This window comes from Pelophylax lessonae, assembly GCF_965119305.1.
Source record: "Pelophylax lessonae genome assembly, chromosome: 4".
Taxonomy (NCBI): Eukaryota; Metazoa; Chordata; class Amphibia; order Anura; family Ranidae; genus Pelophylax; species Pelophylax lessonae.
The window spans coordinates 79,636,796-79,664,637 of NC_138771.1; the positions used below are offsets into that span (position 1 = coordinate 79,636,796).

The 27,842-nt window shown below is 40.7% G+C and overlaps 1 protein-coding gene across 2 annotated transcripts in view; it reads left to right on the plus strand.

Moving 5' to 3' along the window:
* The window catches only part of ATP8B4 (ATPase phospholipid transporting 8B4 (putative)), a 648,069-nt gene that overhangs the window by 354,543 nt on the left and 265,684 nt on the right, over positions 1-27,842 (plus strand). For both annotated transcript variants that reach the window (XM_082254031.1, XM_082254032.1), the window contains exon 8: positions 22,365-22,437. In XM_082254031.1, coding sequence (XP_082110157.1) covers positions 22,365-22,437 — 73 coding nt within the window. The remainder of the gene's footprint in view (positions 1-22,364; positions 22,438-27,842) is intronic.

The window sequence follows — 27,842 nt, forward strand, 5'->3', positions numbered from 1 at the left end:
CCGGACCAGAGTCTTGTAGAGCGGGAGAATAATTTCTTTATTTCTGGAGTGAATCCCCTTTTTTAAACATCCCAGTATTCTGTTGGCTTTGCTTGCAGCTGCTTGGCATTGCATGCCACTGCCAAGCCTGTTGTCAACCAGTACCCCCAAGTCTTTTTCCATCCTAGACTCCCCCAGAGGTTCCCCCCCTAGTGAGTAGCTTGCTTTCTGGTTTCTGGCCCCCAAGTACATTACTTTACATTTATCAACATTAAACCTCATCTGCCATGTAGTTGCCCACCCCGTTATTTTGTTCAGGTCCGCTTGTAAGGTTTCCACATCCTGCATAGAAGATATTGGCATGCTTAGTTTAGTATCATCCGCAAATACTGAGATTGTACTAGATATCCCCTCCTCTAGATCATTTATGAGTAAATTAAACAAGTTTGGTCCCAGGACCGAACCCTTGGGGACCCCACTTTCCACACCCGCCCAATCCGAGTATTCCCCATTAATCATCACCCTCTGGACTCTCCCCTGGAGCCAGTTCTCTATCCAGGTACTCACCTTATGGTCCATACCTACCTTCCTTAGTTTGTACAGTAAGCGTTTGTGTGGAACGGTGTCAAAGGCCTTTGCAAAGTCCAGATACACCACATCCACAGGCTTACCTTTATCTAGGTGGCAGCTCACTTCATCGTAGAAGGTTAATAGATTGGTTTGGCAAGAACGATTTTTCATAAATCCATGCTGATTACTACTAATTATATTGTTTTCATTACTAAAGTCTTGTATGTGGTCCCTTAACATCCCCTCCAAAATCTTGCAGACTACAGATGTTAGGCTGACAGGTCTATAGTTACCCGGGATACACCTCGGCCCCTTTTTAAATATTGGTACTACGTTGGCCTTTTTCCAATCTGCTGGCACCATACCCGTCTGTAAACTATCCTTAAAGATCAAGAATAATGGTCTGGCAATCACCTGGCTGAGCTCTTTAAGAACCCTCGGGTGCAAGCCATCCAGTCCCGGTGATTTATTTATGTTAAGTTTCTCAAGTTTAGTTCTAAGTCTATCTTCTGTTAGCCATGGGGGTACTTCCTGAGGTGTGTTGTTTAGTTTGGCCTTACAAGCTGGGTTTGTGTAGCCCCCCAATTCTTTTGTGAAGACTGAAGAGAAGAAATTATTTAACACTTCCGCCTTTTCCCTGTCCTCAGTGGCCATATTTCCTTTGTCATCTTTTATGGGGCCAATGTGTTCTGACCTCGCTTTCTTACTGTTTATATACTTAAAGAACTTCTTGGGGTTCTTTTTACTCTCTTCCGCTATATGTCTCTCGTGTTCTATTTTAGCCGCCCTGATTTCATCTTTACATTTCTTATTACACTCTTTGTAATGCTTAAATGCTGCCAATGACTCCTCAGCCTTGTATTTTTTGAAAGCCTTTCCTTTAGCACTAATATGCATTTTTATGTTGGAGTTTAGCCACCCAGGGTTTAATTTTACTCTTTTAAATTTATTTCCCTTTGGAATGCACTGGTCAATCCCCTTGTTAAGTATGCTCTTGAAGCACTCCCATTTTTCCTCCGTGTTCTTTGTTCCCAGGGTTCTATCCCATTTGATATTTTCTAGCAGCGAGCGCAGTTTTGGGAAATTGGCTCTTTTGAAATTCAGCGTCCTTAAATTACCCCTCTGCTTCCTATTACTGTAATTAATACTGAAACTTATTGACCTATGGTCACTGTTTCCTAAGTTCTCCCGTATTTCTATATCCGTGATCAGGTCTGTATTGTTGGTAATCAGTAGGTCAAGTACCGCATTGTTTCTTGTCGGTGCATTCACCATCTGACCCATGAAATTGTCCTGCAAGATATTTAGGAACTGCCTAGCCTTGGCTGAATGCGCAGTTCCAACTTATGGGGGCTGAATAATTTTGCACACCCAATTTTTCAGTTTTTTATTTGTTAAAAAAGTTTGAAATATCCAATAAATTTCGTTCCACTTCATGATTGTGTCCCACTTGTTGTTGACTCTTCACAAAATATTACAGTTTTATATCTTTGTTTGAAGCCTGAAATGTGGCAAAAGGTCGAAAAGTTCAAGGGGGGCGAATACTTTCGCAAGGCACTGTATCTTGTAAATAAGGCCAGCTGGGCTGAAGTACCAATAGCTACCTCATTGTGGTACAGTTGCACTTTTTTTTTGAAATTCTCACCACTGTTGTTTGAACCATGATAAAGAATAGGGCACTGAAGCGTTTGTCTTTGGTTAGGTTGATTGATGTGTGCACCTGCTCTGCACTTTCTCACACCATTCAGCCTAGAAGGAGCAACATCCCACTGCTACCCATGCTTTGAAACACCACATCCAGTATCTGGTCTTAATCCTACAGCGATTTGGTTACAGCCTCATGCAACTCTCATCAGCACCAGGTACTTGGGTTTCTGAGTACGCAAGGCCTCGCCTTACTTTGGGCCTAGTTGTTTTCTGTTATGCGATACAACATGTTTTACTAAGAGCCCATACTCTCTTACTTGTTCTAGGTGCATGTACTTGGTATCCCCAAAAGAAACTGATGCCTGTAATCTAGATGTGCAAACAAATATAAATACACAGCGCAAAACAGTAATAATAATAAAGCAGTAGCTGTCTACTATGTAGAACTCTTGAAAGTGCACCGTGCAATAGTGCAAATAGGCTGATTATTAAAGTAGAAATAAATAATGAAATAAAGTGCCAGTCCGTATATAAATAGTTCAATCTGATAAATAAAAAATGTCCCATATGGGTCCCACGAAAGTGCTGAAGTGCCAGGAAGAAAGTGCACAAACAATCATTCGGTGTAGTGAAAACACAAGTGCCGGTCCTTCCCCTTTGGGTATCCACTTACCGGACAAAAATGACCCCTAAGCTATACAGCTTTAAAGGTCAACAGAGCTTGTGTCCTAGTAAGGAACCAGCTGCCAAACTTCTCCAAGCTAGGTAGTTTCCAAAGATACAAGTACCCCGAAGCCTTAAAACAGGACATCAGGCTGAGGTCAATGTAATGGTGATACAAGCATTCCACCCTTATTATGCCATCAACTTCCGGGTTTCATGACAAGTGACATCACCGCAGTGATGTACTGCGGTGATGTCACTTGTCATGAAACCCGGAAGTTGATGGCATAATAAGGGTGGAATGCTTGTATCACCATTACATTGACCTCAGCCTGATGTCCTGTGTTAAGGCTTCGGGGTACTTGTATCTTTGGAGACTACCTGGCTTGGAGAAGTTTGGCAGCTGGTTCCTTACTAGGACACAAGCTCTGTTGACCTTTAAAGCTGTATAGCTTAGGGGTAATTTTTGTCCGGTAAGTGGATACCCAAAGGGGGAGGACCGGCACTTGTGTTTTCACTACACCGAATGATTGTTTGTGCACTTTCTTCCTGGCACTTCAGCACTTTCGTGGGACCCATATGGGACTTTTTTTATCTATCAGATTGAACTATTTATATACGGACTGGCACTTTATTTCACTATTTATTTCTACTTTAATAATCAGCCTATTTGCACTATTGCACGGTGCACTTTCAAGAGTTCTACATAGTAGACAGCTACTGCTTTATTATTATTACTGTTTTGCGCTGTGTATTTATATTTGTTTGCACTTGAGAATTTTGGTATCGCCTCAATTTATGAACAGCTGCATTTCGGTTTTATATTTCACCAAAACATTACTATTAATATTTATTTTAGTTTTGAACACTTATCTTTGCGCTGTATTTGCACTGCACTGTAATCTAGATACTGGGACCACATTTTGTAATGTCATCCCCATTGGAGTCGTCTTTAGCTCCATCAGATGAGGATGAGAGCTACCCTGTATTCACGTTTAAGCACCATAAACTTTATTGGCTATAAAACAATAAAAACTAAAGGAAATGCACTTACAAATACAGTGCTCAACTTTCCTGTGCACTGGGAATAGTTTGCCAATTTAAAAGTACATTGCCCCGTTAAGTCAAAATATCAGCATCATCTCCACATAGGAAAGAACCTTACTTCCAGTTTCCAGTTAGACTGATGAGGACACAGAGCTCCACCCTGACATGTTTCTCCACATGCCTCGCGGCTTAATCACGGGAAAAACTTTTAAGCCGCGAGGGCCGCGACGAAAGACGTTAATGCAGAGGTGCTTGATGTCGTCATGTTCTACTCGGAAACCAGAAGTGAGGTTCTTTTCTATGTGGAGATGATGCTGATATTGTGTCTTAAATAACCACATCACTTTTGTGGGAAAAAAAAATTCCCCTCTGGAAGATCTATGTACATTACAGGGATTTAAACAAACTTTGTTGGTGATGTCTAGCTTTTTTTATTCTGAAGAAATAGCTGTTTGTGTCCATGTGCAAAGTGAATCTGTATAGGGGTGATTTCATAATTCTCAATCAGTGTTAATTTAGTCGGCTAAAATAAATAAATGAACACTATTTTACTCTACTAAAATACGACTAAAACTAAAACAATTCAGATGACCCTAATAGGACTAAAACTAAAATGACGTTTTAGTCAAAAGACTTTGACTAAAACTAAATAGAATATTAACATAAAAATTAACACTACTCTGCTGCCCATCGGCAACACAATTCCATCCAGAGCCTGTAATAATAGCACAATAAAGTGTAAACATATATTGCTCTACTGCATAAGTAAGGGGCATCTACAATGCTTTTCTTATATTTTTTATTAATAAATAATGTTGGTAATATATTCAGGTAATATATGCAATGACATTACAGCCAATAGAATTTACAGTTTTTTTTTTTTTTTGTATTTTAAAGTTTTACTTCTGTTTGTCAAAAAGCAATATTTTTGTTTGTTTATGAAGCTTGGTTTTATTTTTTAAGATCTATGTCACAATGGCTAAATCTGTGTCTGTAGTGCATGTTCAAACCCTAATACCATAAATAATACCATATTATTAGATTTTTACCCCAGGAGTATATAATTAGTTTGGAAATTCTAGAGAAATGTTTAAATAATGCATTACAATTTACCTAAACCCATTCGATTTGCAGTTGGTTAAAATGTATGAGGTTTTAGTCGACTAAAATGTACTAGAGATTTTAGTCGACTAAAATATGACTAAAACTAAAACCACTTAGATGACTAATATTCCACTAAAACTAAAATAGTATTTTAGTCAAAAGCCTAAAATATGACTAAAACTAAAATGGCATTTTAGTCAAAAGACTAAGACTAAAACTAAACTGAAGTTTGCTGCCAAAGTTAACATTCTTTTCAATCAGCTGCTGCACCTGCAGGACTCTGAGGAAAGTGATTGGGTCCCCTTATATATGATTTCCCTTTTGGAAGTATCTCACCAAAAATTTTATTTTTGTTGCAGTGGATGCTCAAAATTTGTATCATAGTGCAGGCTTCTGTGAAAATTAGTAAACCAATCACACAAATGGGCAATTACATATCAGGGGGGGCGTTCTGTGTAGAGAAAATTATAGCGCTGCAGATTGAAAAGGAAAGGATTTTTTTAATATCATTCAATTACAACTATGATTTGTGTCACAATTGTATACGCTATATTGTTTTTTTTTTTTTTTTTTTTGGATTTGCTAATATTTTTTCCCACGAAAGTGGAGTTATCGTTTATGGAGACAATGTCATTTTTAAAGTGGAAAACTATCCCCAGTGCACAGGTAAGTTGTGCACTGTATTTGTGAGTGCATTTCCTTTAGTTTTACAAAGTTTATACAATGCTTAAATTTACTGCACAATGATGACTTTCTGTTCCTTCTGAACAATACGGTTTAGAGGTGGCTGGCTGGTGTACCTGTGGGCTCGGGAGGTCTATTTACATAGAAGAGATCGGTTTATACATCTGGAGAATCCTGAGGGGATCTGAAGCCTTACATAAAGGGCAAGGCACAATTTGACCTATTTTCCAGTAAAGGTCAAAATTTAAGCGTGAGCAGGTGGTGTGACTGAATATAAATGTACACTAAATACAGGGTTTTGTTTCAAAGTACTTTATTTAGAATGCCACAGCATGCTATATATTAACAGATTTATTCAGGACATTTGTGCACACGATTTTTTGTTGAGCAGATTATTTATTATTCTAGTTCAATGTGCTGTTTTTATTAAGTACATAGGTTTGAGCTAGACTTCTTCAGCTGCCCCTCGTTTTAAATTTTTATACACATCTTATGTTTTTTTTTGGATTTCCCACAATCTGAGAGCTCTGTTTCCTACTTTGATAGGATGCTATCTTTATGATTGATGTCCCTTTCAAGCTCATATCCCTCCCTGCAGTGGAGTCCTGTTTATTCTCAAGAAAGTTGCACTCTTTGCGGTATTGACTCTTCTCAGTTCTGCCCCTCTGCTGAAAGACCTTGCTGAAAGGTTGACAGTGATTAGTCCTTACTGATCTCTTTTCTAGTAAGTACCTGATCCTTCAGTGTCTTCCAACAGTCCTGGACTCAGAAATACTTAGGAGACCATCCCTAAAGTCAATTTCCTGGATTTTAACAGTTTGAGCAAAACTCAGGTATTTAGCATTGGTAACCTTGGTTCATCATTGAGTGGGACTATCCAGCACAAGTCCTCAATCACAAAGTCCACTCCCTGTGGACCTTTGTCCCCTTTTTTTATGTGTAGCAGACTTCCCCCTTCCTCCTTTAAATCCACTAAAATCATTATTAGCAGATAAAAACACAGCAACTTTTACAAAATTCCTACTAAATATAAAATCTTATCCTGTATTGAGTAACGAATAACAAATATTTGTAATTTTTTAATTTCATAATTTTTGAAAGATCCCTGAAACAATATATTTTCTGAAAGCAAAGGGGCTCTAGAATAAAAATAAGGTGCTACTAATTTTTTAGGCCCCTAGTTATTTGCGCAATATTTATCAAAACAATATTTTTGCAAAAAATACACTAAAACCATTATTAGCCGATAAAAACACAGCTAATTTTACAAAATTCCTGCCAAATTCATACTAAATATAAAAACATAACCTGTATGGAGTTAAATAACAAATATTTCAAATTTTTACATTGTGCCTTTTTGCAAAATGGTGAAGATCGAACGTACGCAAAAATGTAAATCTAAAGGTTGTCATTTTTTCCTTTACAGCTTTCAGAATTTGTGACAGACCCCCCAAACCATATATTTTTTGGAAGCATGTGACCTCTAAAATAAAAAGAAGGTGCTACTGATTTTTTAGGCCCTGTGGTATTTGCGCACATGTTTGTCAATACAATATTTTCCCTTAAAATACACTAACTCCAGATAAAACACAGATCATTTTACAAAATACCTGCTAAATTCCTACTAAATATAAAAGCTTATCCTGTGTTGAGTTAATAAGTAACAAATATTTGTGCATTTTAAATTGCATCTTTTTGCAAAATGGTTAAAATTAAATGTATCCAAAAATGTATTTAAAAATCTGGAGGTTTTCATTTTTTTGTTAAAGACCCCCCCCCCCAAACCATATATTTCCTGAAAGCACGTGACCTCTAGAATAAAAAGAATGTGATACTGATTTTCTAGGCCCCGAGATGTTTGCGCAAGTGTTTATCAAATCACTATTTTCACAAAAAATAACAAAACACTAAAATCCTTATTTGCACACATAAACACAATATAACATCTGTGATTCATGCTAAATTCGTAGTAAGGGCTTGTTCAGTGGGGTGTGCTAAAGGGTTTGCCCATGGAGGGCCGTGTTTACCCGCACATGGAACACCTGTGCATTCCCGTGCAGCTGCTGTGTCCCAATTGACATCATTGGGACTACCTGCATGGGATGCATCCATCTGCTGGTAAACATGGCCCCGCATGAACAAGACCTTCAGCTTTGTTTAGACTTACAGTTGGGGGAGGTGGGGGCAACAAAAGTGCACGATTGAGCTGCATTTATGCCACCCACCAACCACACCCCTCAGGCTGAAATAGGCAGCGGACAGGGGTGTTTACATGCTGGGGTTGCAATGCTTTACGCCCATGGCACAGTTGACCTGACTTTTAGCAATGCCGCCTGCCGAACGTTACACATTCAAATTATTGGGGAAGTGTCGCAAACGCCCTGCAACAGAGACTGCAGATGGAAAAGGAGATGGTCAGAGGCTGTGGACATGGAACATAAGATGGTCAGAGGCTGTGAACATGGAACAGGAGATGATCAGAGGCTGTGGACATGGAACATGAGATGGTCAGAGGCTGCGAACATGGAACAGAAGATGGTCAGAGGCTGTGAACATGGTATAGGAGATGGTCAGAGGCTGCTAACATGGAACAGGAGATGGTCAGAGACTGTGGACATGGAAAAGGAAGTGGTCAGAGGCTGCAGAAATTTACAGGCTGCCCATAATTTAACAGGAGGTTGGCAACACTGTTGGTTCCAAGGGCGGACAGCCCCCCCTGTTGGTATGCCATTGTGCAGTTTGTAGTGTAATGGCAGATGGATTCCCCTATGTCCATGTATTCATTCTCCTAACTTGTCCCTGTTCACTAAAAGGTCAGGCAGCTGGTCCGGTTTACACAACGTTCAATCCATGCTTTGCCATTTCCACTGTGTTGCATCACAAATGTGGAAGTGGTTATGTGATGAAAGTACAATATCCTCCAGCATGATAATCTCTCTATTAATTACTTTGCTGCTTGTGGCTGTGTCTGATCTAACTATTATTTAGCTCTCGCCTGCACCAGTGCTAGACTGGAAGACCCAGGGACTGTGGGATGCGTCAGTTCTTAGACTACATGCAGAAGTCGCAGGATGTGTCAGTTCTTAGACTACATACAGAAGTCATGCATTAACCTGTGTAGTGCCAAGTCACATGCCCCATGTTTGAACACAAATAAAAACTTCTGACACCAGAATGTGAAGATTTGACAAATGACAACATGAAGCTGCATGATCAATGCATATATTATACATATGAAAGATACAAGGTGCAGTTAGGAAGGCTTGCAATGCATTTAAGAATTCATGTGTCCCTCAATGGATTTCAAGAAAAACATTTTGTGTTAAATAAAAAATATATATATATATTTTTGGCTGGAGACCTGTGAAATTTAGCACCTCTTTCTACCAAAATGCAAAATATGTTTTACCATAATCAGTGCTTGCTTGCGAAACGTTCAGGTTTGATCCCCGATAGGGCAAGAAAGTTGAGACATGGAAAGAGTTAATTTGATATCAGGAATATTTTATAGACGAGAAAGGTGATAAACCTGCCAATATCCCAACCTTAAAATGATGTGCAGCAGGCCAGAACTGAGCGTTCGCAATAAAATATTGCTGTTGAACATTGTCCAGGACAACGTGTACTTGGATTGATATAAAAGACACTGTCTCCTATTTCTGAGCCAAATGATCTAGTAAAGTGTTGTGTTGACTGTGCAAACTATATTATCAAGCAGAATAAATATTTAGAATTGATTTAAATAAACCTTTTACAAACCTGAACTATTCTAACCAACTATAGAAAGAAAAACTGTATACAAAGTGGTTACCTTTAGTGAAAAGTGAAAACAGTTAGTAAGATGCAGCAATATAGGCAGCTTAAGCTACGTTCAAATCTTTACTTTTCCTGTAAGAAATCTAGATTGACCATGGCACCCTTACAGTGGCTTTTACAGGTGATTTGCACTTAATTTTAGCTTCCCTTGTCTCCGTATGTAGTAGTGAATATGTGAAACCAGTGCATTATACATATGGGTTTCAATCATTTATTGTTAGGAGAGAAGACTAGCCAAAGCTCTTTTGGCCATACTTCTCCTGTGGGTCACAGGAGGGCACGTCTTTCTACAGTGGCTAACATCACAGAGCCGGTCCAGGCTCTACAGGGATCACGATAATAATGTCAGGATCCGTTCAGATGCCAGAGCGACAATAGGCTCAGCCTCTCTGTGCGCTGCTGAGAGCCTGAGCCAGATGCTCCTACCCCTTCCATAGCCAGGTGAGAGCTGGACTGACAATCACCACTCTCAGCTCAGAGCAGACCTTAGAACTGAGCAATCAGCAGTCTTGATCACTCCGTTCTCAGTGCAGAGCCGATGGTGGGCAGATCAGATCGATGCTGCATCCATCTAGGCAAATATGAATGTTTACTTTTTTTTTAATTCCTGCACTTCTCTAAGACTCTAAAACTTCTCTAAGACTTAAGAATTGTTAATGTGGTTGTAAGGGTAGAAGGTTTTTTTACCTTTACCACTTCTGGACCGCTTGCCGCAGTTTTACATCAGTGCTTTGACGTTAATACCGGAGTTATGACAGCAGATAGATCCAGTGGCGCATTCGCCATGGGATCACCCTTGTGGTTGGTGGGAAAGGTGCCCCCCTTCTGCCGCTTCCTGTTCATTTTCCCTGCTTACCGGACCCGCCGGTAGCGGGGAAAACGATCCGGTCTGCTGTCCCCTCAGGCAGGAAGTCAAGATGGCCCTCACTCAACTCTATGGCCTTGGAGGACTGGAGCGACATCATACGTCGCTTCCTAGCAACCGATTTAAAGAGCCCATTTTTTTTCAAGATGAAAAAAATGACTATTTTTTTTTAGTGTAGATGTAAGATCTGAGGCCTTTTTGACCCCAGATCTCACACTAAAGAGGTCCTGTCATGCTTTTTTCTATTACAAGGGATGTTTACATAAAATCAGAATTTTTTTTTTTTTTTTAAAACAGTGTAAAAATAAAAGATAAAATAAATGGTAAAAAAAAATGTAAGTGCCCCGTCTCCGTTAGCTCGCGAGCAGAAGCAAACGCATACGAAAGTCGTGCCCACATATGTAAACAGTGTGCAAACCACACACGTGAGGTATTGCCACAATCTTTAGAGCGAGAGCAATAATTTGAGCTCTAGACCACCTCTGTAACTCTAAACTGGTAACCTGTAGACATTTTTAAAATGTTGTCTATGGGGATTTTTAAGTACCATGTTTGTCACCATGCCAAGAGCGTGCACAATTTTGAAGCATCACATGTTAGGTATCTATTTACTCGGCATAACATTATCTTTCACATTATAGAAAATAAAATTGGGCTAACCTTACTGTTTTCTTATATTTCATTCAAAAAAATTGCATTTGTAAGACTGCTGTGCAAATGCGGTGTGATAAAAAATATTGCAACAATCTTCATTTTATTCTCTAGGGTCTCTGCTAAAAAAAAATATATAATGTTTAGGGGTTCTAAGTAATTTTATAGCAAAAGAAAAACAGATTTTAACTTGTAAACAACAAGTGTCAGAAAAAGGCCCGGTCCAGAAGTGGTTAATGAGTTCTCTGCATTAAGGTAAAAAAAACTTCTGTGTGCAGTCCCCCTTATACAACCAGAAAATGAAAATGCAATTATTTTAGTAAATATAAACTGCTAAATACCTTTTCTCATCAGCAGTGTATAGCAGTCTTGTGACTTCTATCAGTGGCTAGGTAAAGCTTGTAAGAGTTGTCATTCACCTCTGACTGTCCTATGAGGCTGCAGGATCCCTTGCCCTCTGTCTGGACAGTGCTGATTGGACCTCCCAAAAAAAAAAAAATCTCTATCAATTTACACCAAACAGAGCATGTGCAGAATGACTCCAAAGGCTCTGTCATCAGGAGATAAATTGAGGTCAGTAGGGTCAGTAAAAGAAAGTGAGGATCACAGAAGACCGGATCAAACAGCCTTTTTACACAGTGCAGAGGATTAACCCATTGTTTCCAGAGTGAGTATAACAAGCATGCTTACTGCATATACAGACTGATTTTACTGTTGTGGGTTAAGTAACACTTTAATTCCAAAAAAAGTTCTCACACTTCATAAAAGCAGAATGCAATTATTTGAAAATCTCATAAACCCATATTTTAGTCACAATAGAAAACATAATAAATTGTTAAATTGAGAAAATGTACCATTTTAAGAAAAAAGTAAGGTATTTTGAAATTGATGGCAGCAATACTATACATCTCAAAAAAGTTGGGACATTACCATATTTACTATGGTGTAGCACCCTCACGTCTTTTAACAACACTCTGTAAACATTTGAGAAATAGGAAGGCTAGATGATGAAGTTTTGGGGTGAGGAATGTTGTCTCATTGTTGGCTGACATAGGATTCTAGCTGCTCAACAGTCCTGGGTCTTCTTTGTCATATTTTGAATTTAAAGATATGTCAAATATTTTCAAATGTTCAAGGATCCTGGACTGCAAGCAGGCCACTTAAGCACCTGGACTCTTCTACTATGAAGTCATGCTGTTGTCATACTGTAGATGCAGTATGCTGTTTAGCATGTCCTGCTGAAATATGCAAGGCCTTCCCTGAAAAACGCATTGTCTGAATGGGAGCATACGATTATCTAGAACCTAGATATATCTTTCAGCATTTATGGTGCCTTTCCAGATGTGTAAACTGACCAATTTATACACACTAATGTACCCCTATGCCATCAGAGATGCAGTCATTTGAACTGAGTGCTAATAACAAGCCAGAAGGTCCCTCCCTTTAGTCCAGAGGACATGGCACCCATGGTTGCCAAAAAGAATGTTACGTTTTGATTCATCTGACCACAGAACAGTTTTCTACTTGGCAACAGACCATTTTAGATGAGCTCTGGCCCAGAAAAGATGGCTTTTTTTAAATCCCTGAGCCAATGCAGTGATGTCCATCATATCTGGGAACCCAGAGATCATGGGCATCCAATATTGCATTGAGATTTCTCCATATTTTCAGAATCTGAATTGTACAGAATATCTACTGTAGATGATGACATATTTAAAGTCTTTGCAATTTTATGTTAAAGGACATTATTCTGAAATTGACAATTTTTAGATGCAGTTTTTCACAAATTGGTGAATCTCTGCCCATCTTTAGTTTTAAAACACTTTTTATACTCAATCATGTAACTGACATGTTGCCAATAACATAATTAGTTGCAAAATGTTCTTTCAGCACCTCCTTGTTAGTACCCCTTACTTTGCCAGGTTTTGTTGCCCTGTCCAACATTTTTTGAGATGAGTTACTACCATCAATTCCAAATCTACAGTATTTTTTTTCTTAAATTGGTACATTTTCTCAGTTGAAAAAACATTTGATATGTTTACTATTTTCTATTGTGAATAAAATATGGGTTTATGAGATTTGCAAATCATTGCATTCTGTTTTTATGTAGATTTTACACTGTGCCCCATGTTTTTTGGAATTGGAGTTGTACTTATCTGAGCTTGATCTCGATCCAGCAATGTGCCCAACAGTAGCAGCTCTCTCTATTCTGTGGACATGGAGGCAGCAGCGGGAGTCGTTGGCTCCTGCTGCTATTAATTACAGCAAGTAAGCAAAGAGTGTGGGACGGGGCTGAGCCGTGTTGTATGGCTTGGGATTGAGACTGCATGAGTGAGCCCATAGCAAGCTTGCTATGAGTGCATTCGGCAGGGGGGAGCAGACTGGAGCACTGGTGAGGGACCTCAGATGAGGTGGATCAGGGCTGCTTTGTGCGGAACCATTGCACAGAGCAAGTATGTACGACATGGTAACTATCCAATTTCAATCAGCAGAGACTATTACAAAACAAAGACAAGAAAAAAAACTGATAAATTAAAAAATTTAAATAAAATGTCTTGCTAAACACTGTGCAGGAGATTCCACAACACTTCCTTTACAAAATGAATATACTAGTAATAGTGTAGCGCAACAATATTCAGTGATAATGAATTATATCCAGTCCATGCACAATGATTAAATAATAAACAAAGTCCAGCACACCACAATGCAATCAATGACCATCTATGATGATCAAATCTGTGTGCCTCCACCAAATAGGTGAAAAGCCTGCTCACCTTAAACAAGATCAAAAAGGCTCATCTATATCCTATGGGTGGTGATAATCGCAAGGCAAACCCTCCTTCATATATGTATCCCCCCCCCCCCCCCCCCATGTTAAGGGCATGTGGCCTGGTATAGTTCACGCTTTTCCTAGCCTGCCAGGCTGCATTATCTGATAAGGGTTTGGTATGTATTTAAAGGGGGTGTTTGGGTTCGATATGAATTGGAGGAGGACCTCCCTCCTATTTTTCTTTCCTAATTTTTTATTGCTGGCAATTTTTTGTTTACATTCACCTGTCAGCTTGCCGGCCCGTTTCTTAACAACCAGCTATACACAGGTTAAGAATGCAGATGGGCCGCCTGCTAAGAAAAAAAAACTGCTGAAAACTGAACCTTTTAAGAGCTGTCAGCTTTTGTTCCTGCTGGCAAATCAATAATTGTTTCTGCTTCTAAAATTTAAAGCTTAAAAAACGCCTCTATACTAAAATAGTGTGAATGGACATAGGATAACACTGGTTGCTTCTAAAAGCAGGAAAAACAAGGCTTAAAAGCTGTTCCTAGGAGTGTTTTTTTTTTAAGCTACTGTGCATGGAGTCTCAAGCTCATACTTCCTGCTGAGTGGAAAGTTCTGGCTTTTACTCAGCAAGGAGTGCTACTCAACAGGGAGCACTGCATTAAGACCCCTGCCTCCACACAGAGAACAAGAGTCCCTTATGCAGCATGGGCACAGCATTTTTTACTATAACTGGCTGATTTTTAAGATAATCAGAGTTTGCACACCTTCAGTTTTGTTGCATAATTACTGAGAACCAATGTGAACTAACTTCTAATTTCAGAAGTGGTATGAAAAAATTAAAAAAAAAAAAAAAATGCCCATGAAGAACTTGTAGGATGTATGACATCATTTTGGCCTAGGCCAGAAACTAGAAAGCAACTGAAGAAATGTAAAAACATTAAACAATAAGCAGGGTACTCCAGCCAAGTAGCTAAAACACATGGCAAAATATAAGGTGGCAAATGTTTCACTAAAGAAGTTGCAACTCTGCACACCCCTACTAGAATGCACAGCCAGTGATCTTTACCTACAAATTTTGTACAGGTTGCTCAAGAACAATCACCACTTTGAACACTGTTATCCTGGATCTTGCATATCAAAAATGTTAAGGGCCTATTCACACATAGTGTGGGTATTGGCATTTTTCCACACTGGCTAAAAACGCCAGCCACTGCTAGGACACATAGAAAACAATTGTTTTCTGCGTGCCTGGTTCATGCTGCAATGAAACTGGGAGGTGTGGTGCAGTGAGCTGTGGTAAAATGCAGACATGTAGCATTGTACCGCAGCGCACAGGAAGGCACCCAATGTCACTGCATAGCAGCACTGCTATGTATAGATATGAATATGTCGTCACACTGGGTTAGATTTACTAAAACTGGAGCACTCAGAATCTCATGCAGTTGTCCTTGGTAGCCAGTCAGCTTCTAATTCCAGCTTTTCAAATTAAGCTTTGGGTCCAGTTTTAGTAAATCACTCCCTCTGAGACACATTAAATAAAGATAAAAAGAAAGAAAAAAAATGCAACTGTGCATCACACTGCCCCTCACTACAGCTCACTACCAGTGAAAACTGACTGCTGCCTGCATGCTACAACACAGCTTTTAGTGCACGGACAGCATTAACAAGCTGTAATATAAATCTAATGCTGTAGCCTATTGAAATGTTCCAGAAATCACAGTTCTCAGTGGTTGCCAACAGTGCATGTTTGCTAAAACTTAGAAAAATACTCTTCTTATAAGATCACAGAGATGTAAGCATGTTGGAGCTATTACATTTTTAAATTTATACTAATAATTTTTTTAGATTATGACATCCCTGGTAGACTGATTTCTAGCTTTGGCGAGGGGGGGGGGGGGGGGGGAGATGTAGGCGGCTGTACACATTTACTTCACAAATAAGCTACACCATGTGTAATGCTCTTTTTTTTGGATCTTTTATAGTGACAGATTAACTTTAATATGAACCTTTTTTTTTTTTTTTTAAACAAATTCACTGGTAAAGTCTGGGCTTTGAATGCAGGCCTGCAGAGTCCTTGCCATGCTCAAAGATACTAATCTGAGGACAAGTGTAGGTGCCTACAAGCGTCGCAAAGTTACCTGCACTTCAGTTATGGTAGTTTAGAAAGGGGTTGAGAAGGTGCATTATTAAACAGTTTATTAGACCAACACAATAAATTACACTTACAAGATGTAGGTGTGTAACAAGCTCAACTGACAATCACAATCCGAGTCTAGATTCCTGCCCCTGAGTCCCCAGCAGCGTTGGGAGAGATGGATTGGAGTGGGGGGTGATTGGCAAGGGGACTCGGAGTCACAGGGGCAGGAACCTGGTCTCAGATTGTGATTGTCAGTTGAGCCCATTACACACCTACATCCTGTAACTGTAATTTATTGTGTTGGTCTGATAAAATGTTTAACACTGCACTTAGAAGCGCCTTCTCTACCTCTTTCTTTGCCAGCCAGAGTTGCTTCCACACTTAGAAGAGTTGCTTGTGTGCCAGTGTTCTTGGAATGTAAGGCTCCACTCACTAATACAGGATCCACCGGACAGAAGCGCTCTATGTTCCAAGTTCTGTCTCAGTTATGGTGGTTTATACACTTTGGTGGACATGACAGATTCCCTTTAACAAAGCTGTGCAACTACCTGAAATGCTGGAAAGCATAAATCACTGGCAGCCACTAGGCACTGTATTTCAATAAAAATTATCCTGTAACATAACTGATTCCAGCTGTGTCATTTCTGCAAAAAGCTGAATGGAAGCACTTGTTGCTTTGGACAGTACAGAGATGTTTCTTTTCAAACTCCGTTGGTATACAAGGCCCTGTATCTTGAGGTCAAGACAAATATTTCACTCATTCTATTCTAGTATTCTAGTTTAGGCACAGCACTGAGATCTCTCTCATCCCTATTGTACAATTGCATTTATAGAGTTTACTATTCTTAGGGCACACTGCATCTTAAAGAAGCTCAAAGAAACTAATCGTATAGGCTTTTGAGCTTTTTTGAGCTCTAATTTTTTTCGGCCCAGAAATTCACCTCCGTGTTAGGCAATGTGTCCATGCACACTATGGCTTTTTCAAGAGTTTACAGGCATTTTAGCTTAGTCAGCAAAAGAGAGGAGCTTTTCAAGCAGAAAAGACACCTAAGCTCCCAAAAACGCACACAAAAAGCACACAAATAAATTAGCTTAGGGGAGGGTTTGTGAGTAAAAACGCTTATGCTCACAGAAGCTCGAAAAAGCACAAGCTTCTTCAAGCTTTTGGGCAGAAAAATAAAATCTCAAATGCCTATAAAGGCAGCTTTTTTTTTTTTAGCTTAGTCCTTGGGAGTTTATTCACACAACACATACATTAATCAAAGTAGAAAAATGCATATGCATTTAACCACTTAACGCAAACCAACGTAGGTTTACGTTGGCTGCATTTAAGTGGTTGTACCGGGGTGATGCCTGCAGCTAGAGGCATCACCCTGGTACCATTTTATAGAGCCGGCGGTCGGCTTTCCGGTGGTAAGGACCAATGCGGCTCGGGAGCCACTCGATCGTTACTCCAGCGAGCGGGAGGGGACACCGGCTGGTTGGAGTCCCGATCAAAGCCCGATGTGGCTTTGATCGCGTCTCTGATAACGTAACCCGGAGGCGGCGTCCATGACGTCACGTCCGGGTTACTCGGCTGCTAAAGGCGCTGAATTTAAAAATTTACAGTATTCAAAAATGCTGTTTTCAGCATTTTGAATACATAGAAGTGTAGTGGAGGGGTCTAGGGTCTTTTAGACCCCTGATCCCTCCATAAAGAGTACCTGTCACTGCCTATTGCTGTCACAAGGGATGTTTACATTGCTTATGGCAGCAAAAAAATTATTAGATTTTTTTTTAAAAACCTGTGCTAAAATTTAAAAAATAAATAGGAAAAAAACAAATTTTTTAGCCGACCCGTCGCTGTGAGCTTGCGCAAGAAAGAAAACGTATATGGAAGTCACGCCCACAAATGAAATCGCTGTCCAAACCACACGTGAGATATCGCCGCGATCGCCAGAGCGAGAGCAATAATTACAAAAAAAAAAGAGCTACTCTCTAACTCTAAACTGGTAACCGGTAAAAAATTTTAAAGCATCGCTTATTGAGATTTTTATGGAAAAAAAATGGGCTAACTTTACTGTTTAGTTTTTTTTTAAATTCATCTAAATGTAATTTTTCGTAATTTAAAAAAAAAAAAAATGACGTTTGAAAGACCGCTAAAGTCTTTGCTAAAAATATATATATATATAATGTTTGGGGGTTCTAAGTAGTTTTCTAGCAAAAAATACTGATTTTAACTTGTGAACAACATGTGTCAAAAATGGGCTCAGTCCTTAAGTGGTTAAAGGCATTTGCCATTTTTTTAATTTATCATGCTTTTTTTGTATTTTTAGGCCCTGCACTTTTCTGTAGATTTCTTTTGAAACAAGACTATTAACCACTTAACGTCTAGCCATGTAGACCTACGTCGGCTGACTTTGCGGGGTTATACCGGGATGATGCCTCTAGCTAGAGGCATCATCCCGGTACCGTGGTTTGAAGCCGACGGTCGGCTTTCCGTCGGTAACGACCGATGCGGCTCGGGAGCCGCTCGATCGTTACCCGGGGGGGGGGGCGGGAGGGGACGTCCCCCCCTCCCGCCGCCTTCCGTGGCTTTGCTTGGGGCTCCCGTCCCACAGGGAGCCCCGAGCACCCAGCCGGCACGTCCGCCGGCTGGATGGAGTCCCGATGAATGCCAGAAACGGCATCGATCGGGTCTCCGATGACGTAACCCGGAGGTGGCGTCCATGACGTCACTTCCGGGTTACTGTGCTGCAAAAGGCGGCAGATTTGAAAAACGGCTGTATGCAAAAATGCAGTTTTCGGCGTTTTGCATACAGGGAAGTGCAGTGGAGGGGTCTAGGGTCTTTTAGACCCTCGATCCCTCCATAAAGTGTACCTGTCACTACATATTGGTGTCACAAGGGATGTTTACATTGCTTGTGACAGCAATAAAAGTGATCAGATTTTTTTTTTTAAAAAAACCTGTAATAAAGTTAAAAAAAAGAAAAAATAAATAGGAAAAAAAAAAAAATGTAACCGCCCCCGTCACCGTTAGCTCGCGCACAAAAAAAAAACGTATACGCAAGTCGAGCCGCGAATGAAATTGCTGTTCAAACCACACATGTGAGGTATCGCCGCGATCGCCAGAGCGTGGGCAATAATTAAAAAAAAAAGAGCTACACTCTAACTCTAAACTGGTAACCGTTAAATTTAAAGCGTCGCAGATTGAGATCTCTATTGACCGTAGGTTGTCGCCATCCCACGGTGGGGGGGGCGCAATTTTAAACTGTAACATGTTGGGTATCTATTTACTCGGCGTGACATCATCTTTCACAATATACAAAAAAAATGGGCTAACTTTACTGTTTAGTATTTTTTAAATGCAGTGAAATGCGATTTTTCAAATTTTTTCCAGAAAAATGGCGTTTTAAAGACCGCTGCGCAAATACCGCGTGACAAAAAATTTTGCAATGACCGACATTTTATTCTCCAGAGTCTTTGCTAAAAAAATATATATAATGTTTGGGGGTTCTAAGTAGTTTTCTAGGAAAAAATACCGATTTAAACTTGTAAACAAAAAGTGTCAAAAATGGGCTCAGTGGTAAAGTGGTTAAAGTTATACTAAAGGACAATAAAAAAAAAAAAAAAAACTTACCTGCTTTGTGCAATGGTTTTGCACAGAACAATGTAAATCCTCCTCTTCTTGAGGCTCCTGCTGGTGGCACTCCTGGCTCCTCCCCCCTGCTGAGTGCCCCAATAGCAAGCCACTTGCTATGAAGGCACTTGTACGTGCTTCCTACTGAGCCCTGCTCTGCGTGTCTATTGACATAAACAATGGGGATTTAGCCCCACCCCCATTCCCTCACTGGCTGTAAATGACAGCAGAGCCAATGGTTTCCACTGCTGTGTCTGAGCCAGTGAGAAGGGGGAGAGGAGCAGCTTCTGTCATGCACATTGCTGGATCAAGATCTAGCTCAGGTAAGTATTTGGAAGGGCTGGGGGGGGGGGGGGGGTCAGGGAGCTGCACGCAGGTTTTTTTTTTTTTTTTTACCTTCTATGCATTCTAAAAAAACGTTCAGTCTTTAAAACCACAATGAAGTAGGATATCCATAAGCATAATAATGATGGGCCCTGTCTTAGGACGGGGCTGCTTCTATTATGCTTGTGGATGTCCTATACCAGGAGTTCCCAAACTGTGGGTCAGGACCCACTGGTGGGTCGCGAGCTGCATTTGAGTGGGTCGCGCTGAGCCGGATATCACTGAGAGCGGGCCCGCGCAAATTACAGAGAGCCAGAGCAGTCAAATCGCGATGGATTCAGGACCCCGCCCACGCAGTTTACGGAGGCTGGTCTACGGAGGAGGATACTTGCATCAGTAAGTACGTATGTGGGCTATTATGTAGGATATGTTCATGGGGTGCAGAGCCAGCTCCTCGGTCCTGCTGGCAGCAGTGGTGGTGACTAGACTGGCGGCTGGATTCTCTCCGCTATAGCGGGCAGAGACAGCAGCCTCGGTGTCATAGGAGGACCAGGTGGCCCGGCGGTGTCAGGAGTTCATGGCAGCTTTTGAGACCCCAGTAGAGGGTCTGAAGGAGAAGAGCCAGGACACCAAGACCAGCATAGAGCTCCTCATCATGGAGATTCTGAGTGAGGTGTGCTGGGTCCTGGGAAGGGCAAACAGGGGCTTAATCTTCACTGTGGACCGCTGGGAGAGGAAGGAGGGTGAGTGCCATATGGCCTGCTGATTACTGTCCTGGGATGGTTGATTTCTGTCCTCTGCCTGCCTTATACTGTCTATGAGGGTGCTGATTACTTACAACTCCACTTATATGCCACACATGCCACAGGTTTCTGACCCCTCACTTAGAACATCTGGCAGGTGTATTCAATAATAAATAGAAAAGTAGTAAATTGATATTTTTTAATTTAACATCCCCCTCCCTTTAAAATATGCATTATTATATTAATATTTGCATTTATATAGCGCCAACAAATTCTGTAGCGCTTTACAATATTCAATTACAAGCAAGTGGGTCCCGAAAAATAACTGTATTCAGAAGTGGGTCTCGGCCCAAAAAAGTTTGGGAAGCCCGGTCCTATACTATAAACACAGATATTAGTGATCCCTCCAATGTGGGGTTGCTTTCTTTTATTGCATGGTGCCTGCTAGTGAGGATGGCTTGGTCTACCTCCAGCATCTGGTATTCAAAAACTATTCAAGAGGAGTAGCTTGGAGCTGAGAAATCTGTATCAAGAGTCATTCATTTTGTTAAGGTCCATCACATCAAGGAGGCTTCTTTTATATGTACTTTATATCCTAAAGTCTAAATAAACCCAAAACCAAACATCTAATTTATTGCATCCTTGGTTAGGGTTACTGTGTTTATTTTACTTTTGCAGGCACATTTTGCTTTATTTTCACCTAGTAATTCCTTTCCATAGGTGGCTATGTAACTGCCCCACTGTCTCTATAAATGGAACCATAGTTGTCACCCTAGTTTTCTCTTCTGATATGGACTACAACCATGTCTGTATCTATATCCCAAGATATCTAGGAAGGAAGATATTTGTCGGTGCAGCTTACAGGAATGATATAGACACAGCATTTCTGGCAAGATAACAGGTCTTTTCGGTATTTGTGAGAAAATATTCTTAGGAAAAAAAAAAGAAAACCAAAGTAAGCCACCACAGGTAAGGATTGTAAGCTGCAACATTTTACATATCTTGTTCTTGGATTTAATTATCCAATAATTATCCATGTATCAGTGCCATTTATCACTTTACAACAGATGTTTGTGATTGTGATTTTGAAATTGTCATCAAAGGTCTGTATTTTCTGTCAATTAGTTTTACATGGCAAAACACACAGTGTACAATATAAACAAAGGAAGCACTCTGATTTGAAGATATGAGCTTTATTTTACAAAGTTGAAGGCTAGCCCTCCCATGCCTAGCTACTGGTTATTGAGCCTACCCATCATTCTCAGTTAGCGGAGAGCTGAAGGGGGCAGGGTTCAGCTTTGGTAAACAAGGTCTGTGTTTTATATATCAGGTGTCCTGGGGTGGATGAGATATGTGAAGACTGCTGAGGCTTGAGGGTACCTGCTTCACAGTCTTTATTAATGGGAATAGGTTGTGTTTTTAATTATTTTTTTTTTCATTATTTGTTTTATTGCTGCAGCTCTGTTCCCCATGATTGTTTTAGGTTTTACAATATTCCTACTCAAATTGTTTACAAGATAGTATTTAGTATGGGAAGAAAATTCATCCTCATTTGCACTTTGCTCACCACTTTTATTACCATGGTATCATATTGGCGAGTCAGCTTGGAATGTCACGGTTGTTCATCTTGAATTTTTGCTTTCCTTTGTTACAGAATTACTGGGACTTCAGTCTGATTGAGAATGGCGGAAGGAATTTTGTGAGACAGAATCAATTATGTTCTTTCTTTTTTTTCACAGACTACAGAATGAGAAATGGATGAATGTAAAAGCGGGAGACATCATCAGACTGGAGAATAATCAGTTTGTGGTTGTATGTAATAATTACTATTTGTTTTTATTGATCTTAAGATTTTATTTCTCAATATTATTACTACAGAGAGGATAGCCAGTAAGATATTTAAGGCTTCAGTTAAAAGCATTGAATATGTTTCTAAAAGTTAGAAAAAGTTAGAAAAAATATGTAATCTTGGATAGAGTTGGAAAGGGTTAAAACCTCAGATTTTAATTAGTGTTTTTATATAATTTTGGCACATTTCCCTTTGCTTTCTGCACTAGTGATGGTGGAAAGTATGCGTGGGGAAATGTTTGCAGCAACGTCACAGATACCAAAGGTCAGGTATTTAACCTAAAGCGGAACTGAAGACAAGAATACTTACCTATGCTCCGATAGACACGAGGATTTGCGCATGTGCAACTCAGTGTACATTTGGCAGAATATTGCCAACAGGCAGGCAAATTTATTGTATTGCATGTCTCTTTTACAATAAGTAACCTGCCTTTTAGCAATTTTTTATTGTTTGCCATTAGTTTAATTCATAATTGCCTTATATAGGGAAAAGACAACTTTATAAACAACATTGAAAGGGGTTCAGGATATACAGTAGACTTGTAAACTTTAGGAGATGATATAGTCGCAAGACTCTAATTCTGTAGTGAAAGGTGGTAACTCAAGAGGCTTATGCAAATATGTGTACTTTAATTCATACATAGTGCACAACAAGATGTGACTGATAATCGAAACAAATTTCTGTGGTATAATGACTATGCTTGAGTAAAGTGACACTGTCGCATAGAAATTATAAAAAAACATAAGTATAGGGCTTCCAGTTCTGGAGCCCTATGAGTATGGATGCATAGCAGCAAAGCTTCAGCCAGTCTTCATCCTTCAGTACAAAAACCAGTACCCACACATCATAAAATTACCCCCAAGCACTGGCGGGGTGACCAGGCACAATTACCCCCAAGCCCTGGAAGGGGGACCAGGCAGCCTTATGGTGAGGTTCACCTAAAAAATTCCACTGCAGAAAAAACCATCCTGAAATCTGAAAAGCAAGCCCGCTTATTCAAGATGGCAGAAAGCGACCTTGCTACACTCAGCGTAGATGAAGAAAACACAACAGATACAAAACCATACCGAATCTGGTGATCGACAACAAAAAACATGCAATGCAGGTAGCAACACATACTAAACCTGACTTTGTTAAAATAAATCATGATCCAGCACCTTTGGAAACTTCAGGACAAGGTTGCCAACAATTAATACAGAATTAATTCCCTGGAACAGTGAGTGAACCTAAATCAAACCCATGCTCAGACAATCTGTTCCTATGTATAGGATCAAATACCTCAAAATAGATCCAGGGGTAACAATTTGTGTGTGTGTGTGTAAGGGGCAGATTCCAAAACTGCTTACACCTCTTAACCCACATAAATTCAGTGTTCAGGGCCTCCTCCAAGCAGTAGGACTGACGAGCCTGTTCAATGTATTAAGGGCACACAGACTAGGCCTGTTACATGGACCATGGTGGAAATGCTATGAACCCATTGTCAAATATAGTCTGTACCAAACCAGGTTGACTCTTGTGGAGATAACATAAGGCCAATGCAATGTGAGGTAAATTCATAGAAGGGACCTTGAGATGGATATTCCCTGTGGGCAGCCAAACATTGTCCCTGGGTTAAAGAAGTGGTATCCTTTAAGGATTATGGTCAGCAAAGTTTTTTCCAAAGCTGATTGTGGCCTTGGGACCAGACCTGGTTTATGTTTTTTTGCATGGCATCTAGCACTGGGATCTCAAGAGCACATGGCATGGGCAAGAGCAGGTGTGGGTGGTTATCATAAATTATGTGAAATGGAGATTCTTGGACACTGGCATTATGGTAACTATTATGAGCAAACTCCACCCAAGACAGAAGAGCAACTCAGTTGTCCTGGATGCAACACCAAAGCTATTGGGATACATCCAAGGATTTATGATCAGACTCTATACTGGATCCTGAATAAATATTGGCACCAAGACTGTTGCTGAAGGCGGCAACTAAAGAGGTGTGAAATGTACCATTTAAGAAAATCTGTTTACTACTATCCAGGCTACTGTACAGCCCTTGGATGGAGGGAGGAGATAAAATCCATGGCGAAATGGCAGTGGATTTCTTTGAGGATAGGCAAGGAAAGAAGAGGGCCAACTGGTGATTGGGTAGAATACTTAGTTTTGGCACAAACCAGACAGTCCTTTATTAATTTTTATACATATTTGGTATAGACCAGCCACTAGTATAGACTTAAAAGGTGTAAAATTGTAGCGCTTAAAATTATTGGTATAAAATCCGTATAAAAGGATCCGCATAAAAGGAAAAGTCCTTTAAAATCAGTCCAAGCAATGGATAACCATGTGTGGATGAAAATTATAGTGTACAGTCCGCTTTCCCTTTAAAGGCCATGTGACATAGACCACCACCAAGAGAGGTATCTTAAATACCCTTACCAGATCTCACCATACATTGAGCATTACACAGACATGAACACCAATGGAGATAAGGTCGGTTCCCAGCAGATATTCAGGTACACTAGGTCATAAACGCTGATATCCTCTTGTACTTGCTTGCATTCCTTGCTCCAGCAGCGCCCTCTTCTCCGGGATGCTCTGCGGAAAGTCCCTCTGCATTATCACATACAACCCTGGCCTATTAGTCCATAGACACACAACACACACTGCACAGCGACAACACAACTCACATTCACTAGTATAGGCTTGAAATACAAGGCACTTTTCCTCTTTGGCAAAGCCTGTTGTAATGAAGACACTGTAGAAATGTAGGGACATGTCTTAAAGTAGGTAAATCCATAGAAAAGATCGCTATGTCATTAAGGTAGATGACCATGCATATATAAAGGAGATCACAGGAAATCTCTTTAAAAAGGTATTGGAAAACTGCTGGGGCATTGCATGGTCAATGGGCCACATAGTCATAGTAGCCATCATGGGTGTTAAATGCAGTTTTCCTCTTGTCTACCGCTTTTATGTGAATAAGGGTGTAGGCTCTACGCCACTCAACCATTGTGAAAATCGTGGTGCCGCAGAAATTATGAGCATCAGTGGGTGTTGGTTCTTAAGCTTGATAGCATTCACAATAATAAATTTAGGGCATAGTGAGAAATCTTTTTTTTCTCAACAAAAAAATAAACCTGCTGCAGCGGGAGAAATTGACTTTGACATTGCCTTGGTTTCTGAAAGGCTGTGCGGATAAACCCGACCTTTTGGGATACTGGAACCAGAATCCTATCAATGGCCCAATCATACAGCCTATGAGGTACAAGTTGATTCGCCTTACATTTATAGAATACATCCAGAAAGTCCACAAAGTTGCCTGGCGTTAGAGAGATCTTAGAGGAAGCCAAAGGATGTGGTTTACCAGGAACACATTGGCAAGACATCTGGAGTGGCATGTTTGAGGAGGACCAATCCAACATTTGTTAATGTTGTTGCAGCCAAGGGAGACCCAGGACAAACTTAGAGAAGGCTTGGGGCAGGATCAGGAAGAAGATAATCTCATAGTGGAGCACTCCCCCAGACAATTTATTGGGAGTAGTATGGGAATAGATGTAATTTTAAGAATGATGCCATCAATCGCTGAAACTTGTAAAGTCTGTGGAAGAGGTTCAAGAATCCAAGCAAATTTCTGTACTAGAAAAGCAGAATTAAATTGCCAACTGCACCAGAGTCAATGAACACTTGGCAGAGGAAATGGTGACTTGCATGTGCACAAAAATAGAGGGACATAGAGAAAAGGGGTAAGCATGAATGCCCTCATCAAGGCACGCTAGTGTTGGCATTTCCCAGCCGCTGTTGGCGTTGTTTCATGAAATGTCCCTTCTTACTGCAAATGCACAGGCCTTGTGACAGGTGTTGAGTTCTTTCTGTGGAGGGAAGGCATGAGCGGCCCAGCTGCTTAGGCTTTTCTTGGGGCGGTGAAGCAGAGACATTAGGTGGTTCAAGAGGATGCTTGAAGGTAGGAACCAGGTGAGGAGTGAAGGTCTTACATTGATGTTCCCTCTCTTGGGCATGTTCTACAAAGCCAATGTCAACCTGTATGGCTAGGGAGACAAGGTTATTAAGGGAGATGGCAATCTCTCAACTTGCCAATTCATTTTTAATGTGATCTGCAGAAGGTAGTTGTAAGAGCTTTTATATTACAGGAAACTTCTCCCAGAGTGGAGAGGCCCCCAGGCCAAGGCTTCACCAGAAAGCAGGGAAACGACTGTATATACACCTACTTGGCACATCCATTCTGCTGCTGCATTTAAAAATAGATGCTACATTGATTCACAAAATTGCAGTAGGCCTTTGGTTCTTCAGAGATGCATTGCAGAGCTAGTAGGTGTAGCATGAAAGCAACCGATTAAACTGGATTGATGCCCTTGAGAATGTTGTGGTGGGCCTGGAGTTACAGGAGCCATTGGTAGAGAAGCCAACAGTTGCTCCAGCTCAGTGGAAAGGGCATGAAGGTGAAGAATCACCTTAACTTGGTTGCCTCCTGGAGGCTGAGCCTTTGAATGAGACACTTGTTGGGACCCACCACTGACTGATTCTTCTTTCCCGGTTCCAGCAAATTGTCAGGGGCAGGAGTCCATACACATTAGGAACTGACTGACCAGGGATTGTTAGTAGTAACTGGACTTGCATGGGGGTTCACATCACAGAGGAATCAATAAAATGTATTGGTTCCCCAAGGGTCACTGGGAGACACTGGAAGCTTAAGCCACAGTGTGACAGAAGACAATCTGATAACCAGAAGAAGAGACATAGAATACTTGTGTGCAGAATGACAGCATAGGCAAATGTGATACTGGATACTCCAAAGTTACAGGGTCTAAGGAGCCATCTGATTTGTGCCATTGTCCCTACAAGGAGTGATGAAATTTGCTGCTGACAGCTCCTAGGCTGCAGTCCTCTGACTCAAAACAGGCAGCTACTGTACAGGAATCATGGGTACACAGGGTTAGAGGCTGTGGAAGCACTGGAGGGCTGAGATGTGAGAAAAACAGGTGAGAGCCTCTGGAAGCACTGGTTTGCTGGGATTATGTGAACTCAGGAACACAAGTGAGAGTCTCTGGGAGTGTTTTGTTGCTGAAAACTTAAGTATAGAGGAGAGTGCTTGGCTGACAGGAACACAGGGGTCAAGGATCACAGGATGATGGAGACACGAAGGTCCACAGGTGTCACAGAGGATGCTTGGAGCCAGAAACCCTGGAGACAAAAGGAGTCCCAGAGATTAGAACCTGGGAGACAACAGAGGCACTGGGAATCATAGAAGACACTAAGGTGCTGGTGTACACAGGGGGCAATTTAACAAGACACTAGGAGGCACAAGGGGCTAGACTGCTTAACATGTTGATGCTATTCTCAAATGCTGAACAATATGCATGCTAGCCCT